Source organism: Gouania willdenowi, unplaced genomic scaffold (assembly GCF_900634775.1).
Source record: "Gouania willdenowi unplaced genomic scaffold, fGouWil2.1 scaffold_51_arrow_ctg1, whole genome shotgun sequence".
Lineage (NCBI taxonomy): Eukaryota > Metazoa > Chordata > Actinopteri > Blenniiformes > Gobiesocidae > Gouania > Gouania willdenowi.
This window is the reverse complement of record NW_021145215.1, coordinates 383,833-400,170: the sequence shown is the minus strand read 5'-3', so window position 1 is coordinate 400,170 and position 16,338 is coordinate 383,833. Positions and strand designations below refer to the sequence as shown.

The 16,338-nt window shown below is 40.3% G+C and overlaps 1 protein-coding gene across 1 annotated transcript; it reads left to right on the top strand.

Annotated features, from left to right (window-relative positions):
• The first annotated feature begins 1,076 nt into the window (after positions 1 to 1,076).
• LOC114460528 (uncharacterized) lies at positions 1,077 to 13,548 on the top strand. The gene is made up of 7 exons (XM_028442404.1): positions 1,077 to 1,101; positions 1,164 to 1,523; positions 8,815 to 9,240; positions 9,316 to 9,396; positions 9,510 to 9,608; positions 12,693 to 12,761; positions 13,508 to 13,548. The coding sequence occupies exons 1-7, from the start codon at positions 1,077 to 1,079 to the stop codon at positions 13,546 to 13,548; spliced, it is 1,101 nt and encodes a 366-aa protein (XP_028298205.1).
• The last annotated feature ends 2,790 nt before the right edge of the window (positions 13,549 to 16,338 follow it).

Below are 16,338 nucleotides of genomic sequence, written 5' to 3'. Positions count from 1 at the left end.
TAATCTGCTGTAAAGATATATTTATAACCGTGGCTGTTTATTTAAAGAAACACTGACACCTAGTGGTGGATCAGAAACATCTCAGTCTATTCTAGAGTTAAAACACTGGGAACAGAACATTTATCTAACAATTATTAACTGTAAAATACTAAATAGTGAAAAATGATTCATCACACTCTGTTTTGCTTCAGTCAGGTTTTTATATTGAAATATTCCTACATTACATGTGCTTTCATATATATTTAATATAACCAACAGCCAAGAACAACAGGACATTGTGCAACTCATTTAAAGCTGATAATTTATCTTTATTTTATACAAAAAATAAAAGAATTCATCCAGTGATGATGACTCAGCCTTTTGTGTCACGTTTTCATGGATTCAAAGTTATTGATAATCAATGGTAATGTTGATGGTTTGTCTTTCCACTGAAACACCAAATACTTGGAACGTTCTACAGGATTAGGAGGAACATCCCACTGCTATAAAGATCAGAGTGAACAGAGGGAGTGAGTGTGTGCTTACAGGGGTAACAGAGACATTTGTAAGTTATAATAATAATAATATTTATATAGCACTTTCTTTCAAGGAGACTCAAAGCGCGTGCAGAAATCATATCGGTGGTGGTGAGCTATAATGTAGCCACAGCTGCCCTGGAACAGGCTGCTATTTGGTGTCTACGGCCCCTCTGACCACCACCAACATTTATACACAATTCATACCATTCATACGAGGCAATGAGGGTAAAGTGCCTTGCCCAAGGACACACCAATGACTTGGATAGAGTGGGATTAGAACCCCCAACCCTTTGGTTATTGGACGACCCACTCTTCTTTTGTAATTGTAGTTTTAAAAATCTGTTGCTGTCTTAATTGTAATTGATTTCAGATAATTGACTTTGTAATTGCCATTACAATTCTACAAAAAATTGTTAATTATAATTTAATGCAAACCTGTACCCCTGGTTGGGAACCACTGGTCTACAGCAGGGTGAGAGTGAGAGGCTGCACAGACCAAACCACACTGGTTCAGAGGAAGGGGCGGAGTCTTGTCTCTGAGTGTGAGCTGTGAGCACCATGGAGGAAGCTCTGTGTCTGCTGTGTGAGTAGAAGTTCTCCTTGTGTCCTTCCACCTAAACTCCCACTAACAGCTTTCCTCCTCAGGTCTGAGCTCACTGCTGATGTTTGCCTCACAACAACAACAACCAGGTGACAAAGAGCTCCTCCCACTGCTCCCAGCATCCACCTACTGGGACACCAGTCCATCACACCAGCTCATCACTGTGAGGCCCAGCAGCTCCCAGTTCTTCTCTGGAGACTCTGTGACTCTGAGCTGTGACCTTCACCCATCAAACATCACCTGGAGGAGCAGAGATGGACGGGAGGTCCAGTGTGGACAGTGGTGGGGAGAACCTGGAAACTCCTCATGTTATATTGAGTTTTTAACTCTCCTGGAAACTGGAATGTTCTGGTGTGAGAACAGAGATGGAGAAACTAGTGAGAGAATCAACATCACCATCACTGGTAAGATCAGTGTGTGTGTGTGTGTGTGTGTGTGTGTGTGTGTGTGTGTGTGTGTGTGTGTGTGTGTGTGTGTGTGTGTGTGTGTGTGTGTGTGTGTGTGTGTGTGTGTGTGTGTTACTAATGTGTGTGTGTGTGTGTGTGTGTGTGTGTGTGTGTGTGTTTAGCAGAAATCTTCAGATCTCATCCTCTAATCTTGTTCTGTCCTAATAAAAATAAAAGATGCTCAGATCATATAATATATAGAGTCATGTATAGCTCAGTATAATTACAGACGTACGTTATCACTGCTAATACAGTAACACTAGTAAAATACACTGGAAGCTGAAATCTACTTCCTAAAATCAGATCCATATAATACTTGTTTTTGTTCTAGATGCAAGTATTTTAATCCAGAAGAGAATATGAAGATTTGAAAGAAATCAGTGATATATTTATTAGGATCAACAGGTTCATAAATTCATTTTTCCAAACTAGGCTGTTTTGAGGCCTTCATGAGTTATCAATTTGCTCCACAAACACACACAAGCACACACGCAGAACTTCCTTCATTTATTAGAGATTTTATTATTACTATTACAGTTATTAAAGAATATTCAATATATGTATTATATTAAGGTAAGGCAAATTTATTTGTATCGCACATTTCATATACACAGGAATTCAATGTGTTTTACATGATTAACAAATTCTGATGAACTACTCTGGGCCTGCGGAACGTCTCTGCTCTGAATATCACGTACCATGTTCCCAAGAATTCAGTCAAAATACTCGGTTCCACCGAGTAAAACAAATGAAATTGTTCGTTGTGAAATTGTAATCTACATTGAATTGCCTTTAAAACAATTTATCACACAAGTATGTACCGATAAATTTAGAAATTGGGCTCTGAGCGTTGATGCGTACGCATTCATAGATTATAAAATTTCAGCCCGATCCGTTCACAATAACAGAGGAGTAGTGGCTTTAACACAACAAGAAGAAGAAAAACAAAGTGAGGGCGTTTAGAGTCCGGTAGCCCCGCCTCAAAAGTGCATCAGAAAATATTCAACAGTTAAAATAAATAAGAACATTAAATCAGTGGTAAAAACAATTAAAATAAGCAGTAAAAACATTATAAATCTATCTCTCAGTCATACGCAGTAGAGAAAAAAGAAAGCCTTTAATATGGATTTAAAAATGTTTTAAAGAGCTGAAAGTTCTGCTACAATTTATACAGTGGTCAGATGTACAGTACCACAGAGAATCTACAGTTTTCCAGATGGAGTATTGAACGGGTTGAGTTCCATACAGACTCTAGTGAAACAGTGCGTTAGTGAATAATTACACAGACAGTTATATGGTTTATACAATGCGAAACGTGTCTGTAAAAGACTCACCAGTGACTGATGGTTTCAAATGATCTATTCAGAGGAAGTGGACTCTGTGACCCGCGACTTAAAGGAAGTTTGAGATCATTGTAATAATTTTAAATAACCATAAAATATTAATTTAAAATAACTTTTTGCAGTACAAAAACAAATATAACTAGAACTTCAAGCAGTTATGAAAGGGGGCCAAGCCTTCCCGCGCGACTCCGCCCCCAGGTTTCGCGGAGCTCGTGGAAGTACGTCACGAAGGATGACGGACTCGTGGTGAGCGTCAGGACACAGGCCAACGTGCCATTCGCTGTGAACAGGTGGATATGAAGTTTTGGAAGATGTGATTTAAAGTGTGAAAGTTACAGGCTAAAATGCATTTGCACCCATTATAGCGCCACCTAGTGGTGCACTTTTTGGAATGGGTGGTCTGTGTGCTGTTCTGTAAATTTCACAGCCCCCGACATATTACTTCAGCTGAAATAGAGGTTTGTTTATTTATATGTTATGTAGTAATAAGCCACGCCCACTTTGACCAATCGCGATTAACTTCGAGAAACGGTCTCAGGAGCGACCCAAGGTCATACCCACCAAATTATGTTGAGCAAGTCCCTTAACCCCGAACTGCTCCCCAGGCGCCGCAAAATGTCTGTCCACTGTTCCTCAGGGATGGGTTAAATGCAGAGGACAAATTCCATTAATGTAATAACGTTACATGGCCAATTAAAGGCAAAAGCCCCGATTTAATCTTAATCTTAATTTGGGAAAAATCGGTTGTGCCATTTAGGAGATATAAATTTCTCATAATTGCAGCGCCCCCTAGAGGCCTAATTTATTCAAATTTTAAAACGCAAATTAACAGTTTGTGTTTTAATAGCTAGCTAGAAAAATTTACTCAGTAAGTATTTGCGCATATTTTGAGCCAACAAAGATATTTTATCAACTTTAGATCAGACTCTACGTGCCAAGTTTCATGCCGATTAAACAAAACCCCAAAGATGAATTTGAAAAAGTAGGTTTTTGATATGTAGTGACTTACAAAGAGCAATGTGCTGTGAGAGTGGGCGTGGCCTATGTCAGAAGATGTGACTCTATGTAGGGAACATGTGGATATGAAGTTTATGAAGATGTGAATTAAATTGTGAAAGTTAAAGGCCAAAATGTTTTTGCATTATAAATTTTTGGTATGGGTGGTCTGTGTGGTCTTCTATATCTACCCTGTAAATGTCACTGCCCTCAACATAATAATTCAGCAGAAATAAATGTTTATTTATTTATGTGTTATGATATAATAAGCCACGCCCACTTTGACCAATCGCAAATAACTTTGAGATATCGTCTCAGGAGGGACCAAAGATCATACCCTCCAAATTTGGTAAATATTGGTCTTGCCATTTAAGAGATATAAATATTTGTTATTTGTAGCGCCCCCTATTGGTCTAAATCATTCAAATTTGGTGCATTTCTTCACAGTCACATGCCAACTATGGATCTCAGATTTGGTATTGTTAGCATTTATTTTGACCGAGATATGCGCCAGTTTGCATTTTTATTGCTAGCTAGAAAATTTTACTCATTAATAATTTGTGCATAATTTACCCGAACAAACTCATTTTATTAACTGTTTATCACATCCAACTGAAGACTCTACGTGCCAAGTTTCACGCTGATTGGACAAAACTCCAAGTAGGAGTTCAAAAAATTAGGTTTTCCAATTTTTGCGAATTTGCTCCGAGAAAAGTTAGGCAGAAATGGGCGTGGCCTATCCCAGGTAATTCAGTGCTATTCAGGGAATCTGTGAATATGAAGGTTTTAAATGTGCAACAAACGGTGTGGGAGTTATTGGCCAAAACGCGTTGACCTTTGTTATAGCGCCACCTGCTGGCGGACATATGTGAATTTTTGCGTCCAAGGTCCGCTGGGGGTTTTGGACCCAACCACCAATGAGCACCGCCCTACCTTTTACGGTTTATTCTGCAGCACCACTTTTACCCAAGGAAACATAATAATAAATATTATAATAATAATAATAATCCTTACGATTACAATAGGGTTCCTAGCACCGCTGGTCCTAGGAACCGCGTATGCTTACATACACGGTTCCCTGGCCCCACGGGCTTGTCCCCCTAATAATATTGACCTTCTATTCTTTTTAAACCCAAAACAAACACAGTGACGTCATGAACCCAGAACCAGAAATAGCTCGCTCAATACCGCGCTCATTAGAGAGGGAGATGTAATCTTAAAATGAACGTTTTGAATGTTTTGCTTCACCAAATTACTCCAAAATAACACATGCACACACTCAGGGTATTTGGAAGCCATTGACAAAGTTTCAGGTCAAACTCATATCGTGTCAGGGAGATATTCACTCCATACACACACACACACACACACACACACACACACACACACACACACATTTCTTGCTCTTAATAGTAGATTAGTAGATATATGATGATGATGATGATGATGATGATACTGAGTGACAATAAATCATATTTTAAACACAGTAATCTGTCGTCCACCCCAAAAAACTAGAGAGAGAGTTGACACAACAGAAGTTCTAAATGCTTCACCATCACGTGGTTCATGTAGACTCAAATAGTTACAGAACGTTATTGGAATCCATTGATTTTTAGTGACATAACTGTGATTTTTGGTCATTTGTCATCAATAACCGCATTGATTTACAATATTTATACAGTACATCGTCATATATATGTGTGTATATACAATATATGCTAATAATAATAATCCACTAACATAATAAGAATAATATCCATTATGATTATTTAAACATCTTACCGTCACAAACTGTCTACTCCGCTCTATTTTCATTGCTCTACAACAATAAACTGATCACTTCCTGGAACTATTATGAGGCTCCATGAGCTGCATTTCTGTAAAAAACTTAAAGCTCAGTAACTCTGAGACTTTACAACTAAATACACACAATTAAAATACTTTGAAGAGTGGGACTAGTATTAATAAACAAATACATACTGTATGTATTCAGCAGAAAAAAGTGGGTTTGGTTTAGTTATTCTTTAGGTTGTTAAAAGGTTATTGTTATCAACAGTAACACATAATGTTTTAATTAACAACTACCACAGTATCATGTGATCTTTGAGCTCCATGTGCCACCAGGAAAATAAACCAAATCAGCTGATGTTCTGCATGAGGTGTTACTTCAGAATCAGAATCATAAATAAAAAAAGAAGTATGAACATAAATACAAGAGTAGTTAGACTAATATGTGCAAACTAAATAAAATAACAAGATAATAATAATAATAATAATAATAATAATAATAATAATAATAATAATAATAATAATAATAATAATAATAATAATAACGAATGTAAAATAAAAATACAATAATAATAATAAGATAATAGTGCAGGTGAACATTTAAATTAAATATTATGTCTATAAACATTCTCAGTGACAGGTTGATCCAGGGTTGTTATGTTAGTTCCAGGTTATTTCACAGTAACAGAAACAGGTCTGACTCTCTATGACTGTTTAGTGTTGATCACAGTGACAGCCTGGGGGAACAAACTGTTTTTATGGCGTACAGTGATCTGTAGCGTCTGCCGGAGGGGAGGAGTTTAAACAGATTGTGTGCAGGGTGGGAGGAGTCTGCAGTGATGCTACCTGCCCGTTTCCTGACCCTGGACAGGTATAAGTCTTGGATGGAGGGCAGATCAACACCAATGATCTTTTCTACAGTCCTGATTATCCTTTGTAGTCTGTGTCTGTCTAGTTTGGTTGTAGATCCAAACCAGACAGTGATGGAGGTGCACAGAACAGACTGAATGATGGAGGTGTAGAACATGATCAGCAGCTCCTGGGGCAGGTTGAACTTCCTCAGCTGATACAGGAAGTACTTCCTCTGCTGTGCCTTTTTCCTGGTTGTGTCTATGTGGGAGGTCCACTTCAGGTCCTGTGAGATTGTGGATCCCAGGAACCTGAAGGAGTCCACGGTAGACACTGTGCTATTCAGAATGGTAAGGGGGGGGGGGGATTTCTCCTGAAGTCCACTGTCATCTCCACAGTCTTGAGTGGGTTCAGTTCCAGATGTTTCTGACTGCACCAGAGATCCAGCTGTTCCACCTCCATCTGAAGGCAGACTCGTCCCCATCCCTGATGAGACTGATGATGGTGGTGTCGTCTGCAAACTTCAGGAGTTTCACAGAGGGGTCCCCTGAGGTGCAGTCATTGGTGTAGAGGGAGAATAGCAGTGGGGAGAGAACACACCCCTGGGGGGCGCCATTGCTGAGTGACTGGGTGCTGGATGTGATGATTCCCAGCCTTACTTGCTGCTTCCTGTCAGTCAGGAAGTTGGTGATCCACTGACAGGTGGAGGCCGGCACTGTGAGCTGGGTGAGTTTCTGGTGAAGGATGTCCAGGATGATGGTGTTGAACGCAGAGCTGAAATCCACAAACAGGATCCTAGCGTAGGTCCCTGGGGAGTGGAGGTGGTGCAGGATGTAGTTCAGTCCCATGTTGACTGCATCCTCTACAGACCTGTTTGCCCGATAGGCAAACTGCAGGGGGTCCAGCAGGGGTCCTGTGATGTCCTTCAGGTGGCTCAGTACCAGCCTCTCAAAGGACTTCATGACTACAGACGTCAGAGCAATGGGTCGATAGTCATTAAGTCCTGTGATGGCAGGTTTCTTTGGGACTGAGATGATGCTGGAGCTTTTGAAGCAGAAGGTACTTCACACAGCTCCAGTGATGTGTTGAAGATCTGTGTGAAGATGTGGACCAGCTGCTCAGCACAGGCTTTCAGGCAGGAGGGAGACACTCCGTCTGGTCCTGGAGCCTTTTTGATCTTTTGTTTTTTGAATAGCTGGCACACATCTCTGTCATTGATCTTCAGGGCAGGTGGGGGATCAGAGGGTGAGGTAGGGGGGAAAGTGGGGGGGCAGGAAGGGCAGAGTCCAGGTGATGGGCTGATGCTAATGAGCTGGGGGGTGGGTGTGAAAACCTGCAGTAGAAGCTGTTCAGGTCTTCAGCCAGTCTATTGTTACCTGCAGGGTGGGGGGAGGGTTTCCTGTAGTTGGTGACCTCACGCAGGCCTGTCCACACTTCTGAAGGGTCTTTGTTTGAGAAGCTTTGTTTTAGCTTCTCAGTGTAGCACCTCTTGGCTACTCTGATCTCCTTGGTTAGTGTGTACTTAGTCTGCTTAAACAGGACCCAGTCCCCACTCCTGTAGGCTTCCTCCTTAGCCTGACGCAACATCCTGAGTTGAGGTGTGAACCAGGGTTTGTTGTTGTTGTATGTGCAGAAAGTCTTGGTCTGCACACACATGTCCTCACAGAAGCTGATTAGATGGTAAGATGTCACAGTGTCAGTCAGTTCATCTAGGTCTGATGCAGCTTCAAAAACACTCCAATCAGTGCAGTCAAAGCAGTCCTGTAACTCCTGCTTTACTTTCAGTAGGGTCACATGTTTAGGGTGTGTGTGTGTGTGTGTGTGTGTGTGTGTGTGTGTGTGTGTGTGTGTGTGTTATTAATGTGTGTGTGTGTGTTATTAATGTGTGTGTGTGTGTGTGTTATTAATGTGTGTGTGTGTGTTATTAATGTGTGTGTGTGTGTGTGTGTGTTATTAATGTGTGTGTGTGTGTGTGTGTGTTATTAATGTGTGTGTGTGTGTGTGTGTGTGTGTGTGTGTTACTAATGTGTGTGTGTGTGTGTGTGTGTGTTACTAATGTGTGTGTGTGTGTGTGTGTTATTAGTGTGTGTGTGTGTGTGTGTGTGTGTGTGTGTGTGTTATTAGTGTGTGTGTGTGTGTGTGTGTGTGTGTGTTATTAGTGTGTGTGTGTGTGTGTGTGTGTGTTACTAATGTGTGTGTGTGCGTGTGTGTGTGTGTGTGTTACTGTGTGTTATTAATGTGTGTGTGTGTGTGTGTGTGTGTGTCCTCCACAGACTCCTCAGTCCTCCTCCAGAGTCCGGTCCTCCCTGTGATGGAGGGACAGGACGCGTCTCTGAGCTGTAGATCAAAGAACGCTTCGTCCAATCACACGGCTTCTTTCTACAGAGGCTCTGCCCTCATAGGAACCTCCCCCAGCGGTCACATGACCCTCCCTGGGGTCTCCAGGTCTGATGAGGACTTCTACAGCTGCAGCATCAGTGGTGCTCAGTCTGAATCCAGCTGGATCTCCATCACAGCTTCTACACTGACTCCTCCCACAGCACAGACTCTTCCCACAGCACAGGCTCCTCCCACATCACAGGCTCCTCCCACAGCACAGGCTATTCCCACTGCTGTGTGGGCCCCCCTGTCTGCAGTCTGTGCGGTGGCTCTGCTGGTGTCACTGGTTTTACTGGTGAGGCGTCACAGGAAGTCATCAGGTGAGAAAGGGGAGGAGCCTATAGGGAGTCTGTGAGTGATGATAAACCAGTAAAAGTGTGTGACTGTGTTTCCAGCTGCTGAGAGACAAACTGAGGGAGGAGAAGTGACCTACAGTGACCTCCAGCACAGAGCTCCACCAATCAGACGTAACCACGGTACACTGATGGGGCAGAGCCTATCCCCACTGACGCCACCACAGACACACCTGGACAGACACTCAGAAACCATCCCTGCCTTTTAGCATTAGCGTTGTGTGTGTGTGTTGCAGAGAGTGAACCGTCCGTCCTTTACTCTGCAGTGAAGCCTCAGGACGTCTCCTATGGAGAGGTGGTCTTCAACCAGCAGAGGGTCAGACCCCAGCAGAGAGGTACACACTCATACTTCGTCACTGGTTCAACAGGTGTGTACATTGTGTGAAGTGTAGTTTTTCAGCAGCCGTGTTTAGCCCCTCCCTCAGTGATAAAGGTTGTATATTAGGAGAGGATTAATTATCACCTTTCTCACCAACTTCCTGTTTCTTGTGAGCCTCCACCCACTCAGCATCACAATTAGCGTAATGGCCAGAGCTGTTAATAGCAGCAGAAACGAGCCATGGCTGAGTAGTTAGGTGTTAGAAACTATGATGAAAGCTGCGTGAACGGATATGTGTTCATTGATTAGATGAGGATCAGCACCTGAACCAACAGGTGAGTTCTCCTGACAGAGATAAGAGGGAACAATGTGGTGGGGGTGTGGTTAGTGCCATGACACCCCATAGTATCCCCTGTAAGCAGAAACGTAGTAGTGCTCTGAACACGTACGTTTATAAGCTGCATTCAACCACTTTCTGTGAAGGAATTCTGTCCATTAGCTTAGCCCATTAGCTTACCCCACTAGCATACCCCAATAACTTAGCCCATTAGCTTAGCCCATTAGCTTACCTCACTAGCATACCCCATTAGCTCAGCCCATTAGCTTACCTCACTAGCATACCACATTAGCTCAGCCCCTTAACTTACCCCACTAGCATACCCCATTAGCTTAGCCCATTAGCTTCGCCCACAGATCCCTCACATACCACCCAATGTGGTGTGAACGTCAACGTTTTAAGTGTGTGAACCCATCCCAACATCTGGATAACTCGTACCTAGTGTCGTTATTTGACTCAGAGATGTTAAACAAATGTTTCTGTTGGGGTTTTTCTCTTGTTGCTATAGCAACCATTGGCTCAGAGGTATAACATTTGCTGTTGTCAGATTGCGCTGGTGTTGACGTAGTCTCTTGAAGTTGTAACAGCAGATTGTGGGAGGAGAGTCAGTGTGTTGACATGTGGAGGTTTGACCAATCAGGAAGGGATCCGTCACTCCATCCCCTCCTCCGCAGGTGGAATGAATCCCGGATGATAGGCTGACAAGACACACCCACCAAAGCACACACACACAGCATAGACAGACACACTCACATATACGACCTCAGTTGTAACACAGCTCACACAGACGGTGGCGCCCATTAGGGAGTTGGGGACCAGAAGTAGTTTTCAGATGGTGCTTAGCCTGCTGCAGGCACAGGTGGTTGGATGGTTGGTTAGATGATTGGATGGATAAGGGCAGGTCAGCGTCCAACCAGAGGGTGAACCAATCTGTAGACAGAGCCAGGCTGGAACATAGAATGTTGTTTTTTCCTCAAAAATATAAAAAAAATAATTATTTATATTAACTCCTAATTTTTGCATTGGTTGAGCTTTGTTGTGATGTCATGAATGTGTAATGAATGTGTAATGAATGTGTAATGAATGTGTAATTAATGTGTGATGAATGTGTAATGAATGTGTGATGAATGTGTGATGAATGTGTAATGAATGTGTAATGAATGTGTAATGAATGTGTGATGAATGTGTAATGAATGTGTAATGAATGTGTGATGAATGTGTAATGAATGTGTAATGAATGTGTGATGAATGTGTGATGAATGTGTAATGAATGTGTGATGAATGTGTAATGAATGTGTAATGAATGTGTGATGAATGTGTGATGAATGTGTAATAAATGTGTAATGAATGTGTAATGAATGTGTAATGAATGTGTGATGAATGTGTGATGAATGTGTAATAAATGTGTAATGAATGTGTGATGAATGTGTGATGAATGTGTGATGAATGTGTGATGAATGTGTAATGAATGTGTAATGAATGTGTGATGAATGTGTGATGAATGTGTAATGAATGTGTGATGAATGTGTAATAAATGTGTAATGAATGTGTAATGAATGTGTGATGAATGTGTGATGAATGTGTGATGAATGTGTAATGAATGTGTGATGAATGTGTGATGAATGTGTGATGAATGTGTAATAAATGTGTAATGAATGTGTAATGAATGTGTAATGAATGTGTGATGAATGTGTGATGAATGTGTGATGAATGTGTGATGAATGTGTGATGAATGTGTGATGAATGTGTAATGAATGTGTGATGAATGTGTAATGAATGTGTGATGAATGTGTGATGAATGTGTGATGAATGTGTGATGAATGTGTAATGAATGTGTAATGAATGTGTGATGAATGTGTGATGAATGTGTAATGAATGTGTGATGAATGTGTAATAAATGTGTAATGAATGTGTAATGAATGTGTAATAAATGTGTAATGAATATGTAATGAATGTGTGATGAATCACAGGTTTAACATATATAAGGTGTCAGAACTCTGTGTGAACCCAACATCACGACTGTTAGAGAACAAAACAACACAAATATACAAAATGACTCCAAAAACAACAAAATGGTGGTGTATATCTTCTGCAGCAGTAGTTGTTAAAGTGATGAACCTCAGTTTGAGAATAAAGACATGGACACTATCAGTAGTTCAAACACAAACACCCACAGAGAGTCGAGTCATGCTGTGAGAGGAAGTCGAGGAGAACGATAGAGAAGTAACATCAGTTTATTAAGTGTGATCATTATTATCATCATTATAATGTGACAGAGAAAACACCTGCACACTTTACCTTTAGAAAAGGTGGATTCTCTTCCTGTCCCGCACTGGACACGCCCACATTCTACCATATACGGGATTCAACCCTCCATCACAGCAGGAAAGACAAGAATAAAAGAATTTCAGAATAAAGTCCAGCTGCTTGTGAGTGATGGAGGCCAGTAAAACTATCTATCAGGGCTGGGACTTTAACGCATTAATTGTGATTAATTAATTACTGAAAAATAACACATTAAACTCCAAACAACGTGGAACCTTTCTCATTTCACCAGTTCTTAGTATATCCATAATACTGATGCACAGAGCACCACACAACTAACAGGAGAACCAGAGGGCGTTCATTTTAATTAGCATTAGCATTAGCATCGTGTATGTGTGTGGTGCAGAGAGTGAACCATCCCTTCCTGTTAGCATTAGCATTAGCATTGTGTGTGTGTGTGTGTTGCAGAGAGTGAACCGTCCGTCCTTTACTCTGCAGTGAAGCCTCAGGACGTCTCCTATGGAGAGGTGGTCTTCAACCAGCAGAGGGTCAGACCCCAGCAGAGAGGTACACACTCACACTTCTTCACTGAAGAACACACAAACTATTTGTTGTTTCACAACGTCAAACCAGACGTATGGTCAGCCAGTAACCAATCACAGGCTGTTTAAGAGTCACATGGACCGGCATGAACCATCCCTGCCTGTTAGCATTAGCATTAGCATCCTGTTTAGTGTGTGACAAAAGGACAATATAATATAAAATGGACTCCAAAAACAAACAAAATAACGAAAATACACAAAAAAAAAAACAATGAATGGACAATAATACAAAAAATACAAGATTATACAAAAAATGGACAAATATGTATAATGACTCCAAAAACAACAAATAAAACAAGAACAAAATTACACAAAAACACACAAAACAGCTAAAATACACATAATGACTCCACAAACACTTATTCTAATGCTGGTGTTAACGTTGATCATGTGACATGTTTGGTGAATGTTTCTATGGTGTGATGGTGTCTGTCCTCTAAAGGTTGATGATTAGCCTCAGTGGGGGCTGGCAGACGCTAACAGACGCTAACAGCCGTGCGGTGGCACAGCTTCCTGTTTGTGACTTTATTCACCGCAGGTTGAAAAAAACCTCGGACCCTGTAGAGCAGCAGCAGCTCAGACCTCTCACCTCGCTCACCGCATCCCGTTTCATTTTCATACTCACACACACACAGACACGCAGTGGGCCGGAAGGGTCGCAGGTTCTAATCCCACCCTCTCTCTCTGTGTGTGTGTTCCTGTCTCCTACAGAGCCTGATGTGATCTACTCCACCCTGAACACCACACGCTGATCTTCATCTCACAGATTTAAACAGAAAATCATCTACACGTGTCAAACTCAAGGTCCAGGGCCCAAACCCGGCCCTTTAGATCATCCATTGTGGTCATAATAATAATAATTCAGTTGTAGAGATCTTAGCTCCTCCAATTACACAAATTCACTTAAAAACTCCAATTTTCCCAGGATTATATTATATCACATTTCCAAAAACCTATAATTTTCCTCAAAATATTAAACAAAATTTCCCCAAATGAATTTAAAAAGGTCAAAAATGAATAAAATATGACGTGTAGATCCTGTAGGGACTGAAATCTGTCACTTATTGTTGGTGTTTTACATATTTTACAGATAATTTATGCGTAGAAAAGCAAACTATGGCACAATAATGTTAAATTACTCATTTTCTGCTGCCCCTGAACTAAAATGAGATTTAAAAAGTCAAACTGAACCAAATTAAACAACAAAATAAATTAAATGCATCTTTTAAACTGTATGAACTCGTTTTATTTCATGAAAGACATTCCAAAGACCAATCAGAATAACTCTGATCTCTGCACTTCCTGTTTGGGATCTGCACTTCCTGTTTTAATCCTGTAGCTGTTGATTAGCTCAGTGCTAACATAGTGACAGAATCCATCATCATCCGCTACCAGGAAGTGTTACAGAGACTAAATGTCGACTCATGGGTGAGTGAAGCAGCTCACTAATCAATATTTTAACGTTATTGATAGTAAATTAGCTTGTTAAAGAAACAAGCTAACGGTAGTGTTAGCATCAGAGCTAGTAAGTATTGCATTAGTATTAGCTAACATGCTAAAGAGAAGTCTGCACATAAATGTTGTTTTGATTTATTTATCCGTTTGTGGTGGACGACATTTATTTATAATAATTAGAGGCTGATTTTTGTGAATTCTGCAGTTTGTAGAGCTGGAAAATATGCTAGCATGCTACGCTAATAATGTATCACTTATAATTTAGTTCAATTAAAGTTTAACTTAAATTTAAACAATTGTTGTATTTTTTTTCTTCTACAACATTTTGTTGTGTGTGTGCTCCAGCAAGAGGAGGGGGAGGAGCCTCCTGTGATCACTGTGTGACCAATCAGAAAGGTTGATCTGCATTGAAACAGTGTTTCTCAATGGGGGTACGTGTACCCCAAGGGGTACACGATGGCACTACAGGGGGTGCTAGAGAGCGGAAAATAAACAAACAAAAATGTTAAATATGGGGTTTTGTAATGTTTTTTTTTTTTAGTTAAAAATAATAATGATGAAAATAATCTTGATTAAAACATGAACTAAAAATACAAGAGTCAGTGTTGGTTCCACATGACCAGAAATGATAAAAACTATAGGAATATATTAATTTATAAATACTGTTTCATTCACTTATTTATAATGAGATTATTTAAAATTCATCCATCATTATAATATATAGATGTTTTTATCATAACATTCTGAGCAAAATGTTCAAGATCCAGAAATAAGAGAAAGGGGGACTAGAACCTAAAATGTCTGAGAACCAGTACATTAAGCATCTACTGATTTCTGTGATAAAGTTCCCTGAATACAAACCTGTGGAGAATATAAAGGAGGAGATGATAATTTAAATTAATACACATTTAAGGCTCTACATTTACATTATGATAGTGTGTAATGACGTCTTCTTTAAACGTCCAGACGACTCTGGCGACTACATTACATTAAAAATCAATATAAATGATGCAATGTCAAGCGGCCGTCACTGTGTGTAGAACTGTGGCTGCACTGAGAGGGCTGTTCCTCTACTTACTGAGGCCAAAAGAAAGTGGAATACTCCTTAATACACCTTTTAAATTATAATTATATAGTGAGTGAACTCATCCTTTAGTACCTCTAAGTTCATCATTTAAACCATAAGTACAGGTGGAGCTGTCTATGATAAGAGCTGGAAACGTACTAGGACTAGAACCTTTTTAAAATATCTCAATTTTTTTGAAGCTATTTCACGATATACAATATATATCTGGATATTTTGCCCTTGCATTGAGATGATGCTTTGATGCATATAATTGAACCAAAATGGCATCACTCAATATATATTGATGTTTTCTCTGTGATGTCATTGGGGTTAGCCCTAACTATTATATCATAACATACCTGTTAGTTTCTTTTTTCAGAGACTAACCCTTAAAATATTTTAAGTCAGTTAAAGCCACATGTCTAATGTCACACAGGGATCTTTATTAACATAAGTGTAGAGAACAAAATCAACATTTAGAAAACTAATTTTGTCTTGTGTACATTTTTAAAACAACTTCAGCTGACCAAAGTGCTGTACTGTTTAATTATTATAATTAACTATCAATTATTTATTTATTATTACTGGCAATAGACGGCTTGCATACCTCACTGCGCATGTCCGGAAGAAGCTTGCACCAAATGCGTCTGAATGCCTGCCAACGCCGTGATATGATATGGAGAGAGCAGATACTTTGTACTTTTTAAAACCAGAAAATGTACGCAGAGCTGTAATTTCCACATAATTTGAGGCCACAACAGTCGCACAGTAGAAGAAGTAGCTGAGATGTAAAAATGGCAGTTTAAAGATGGAAAAAGGACCTGATCCAGAGGTGAGTTCCTACGTCTGTTCCCTACCTACGTCTGTTCCCTACCTACGTCTGTTACCTACTTACGCCTGTTACCTACTTACGCCTGTTACCTACCTACGTCTGTTACCTACCTACGTCTGTTACCTACCTACGTCTGTTACCTACTTACGCCTGCTACCTACCTATGCCTGTTACCTACCTACACATGTT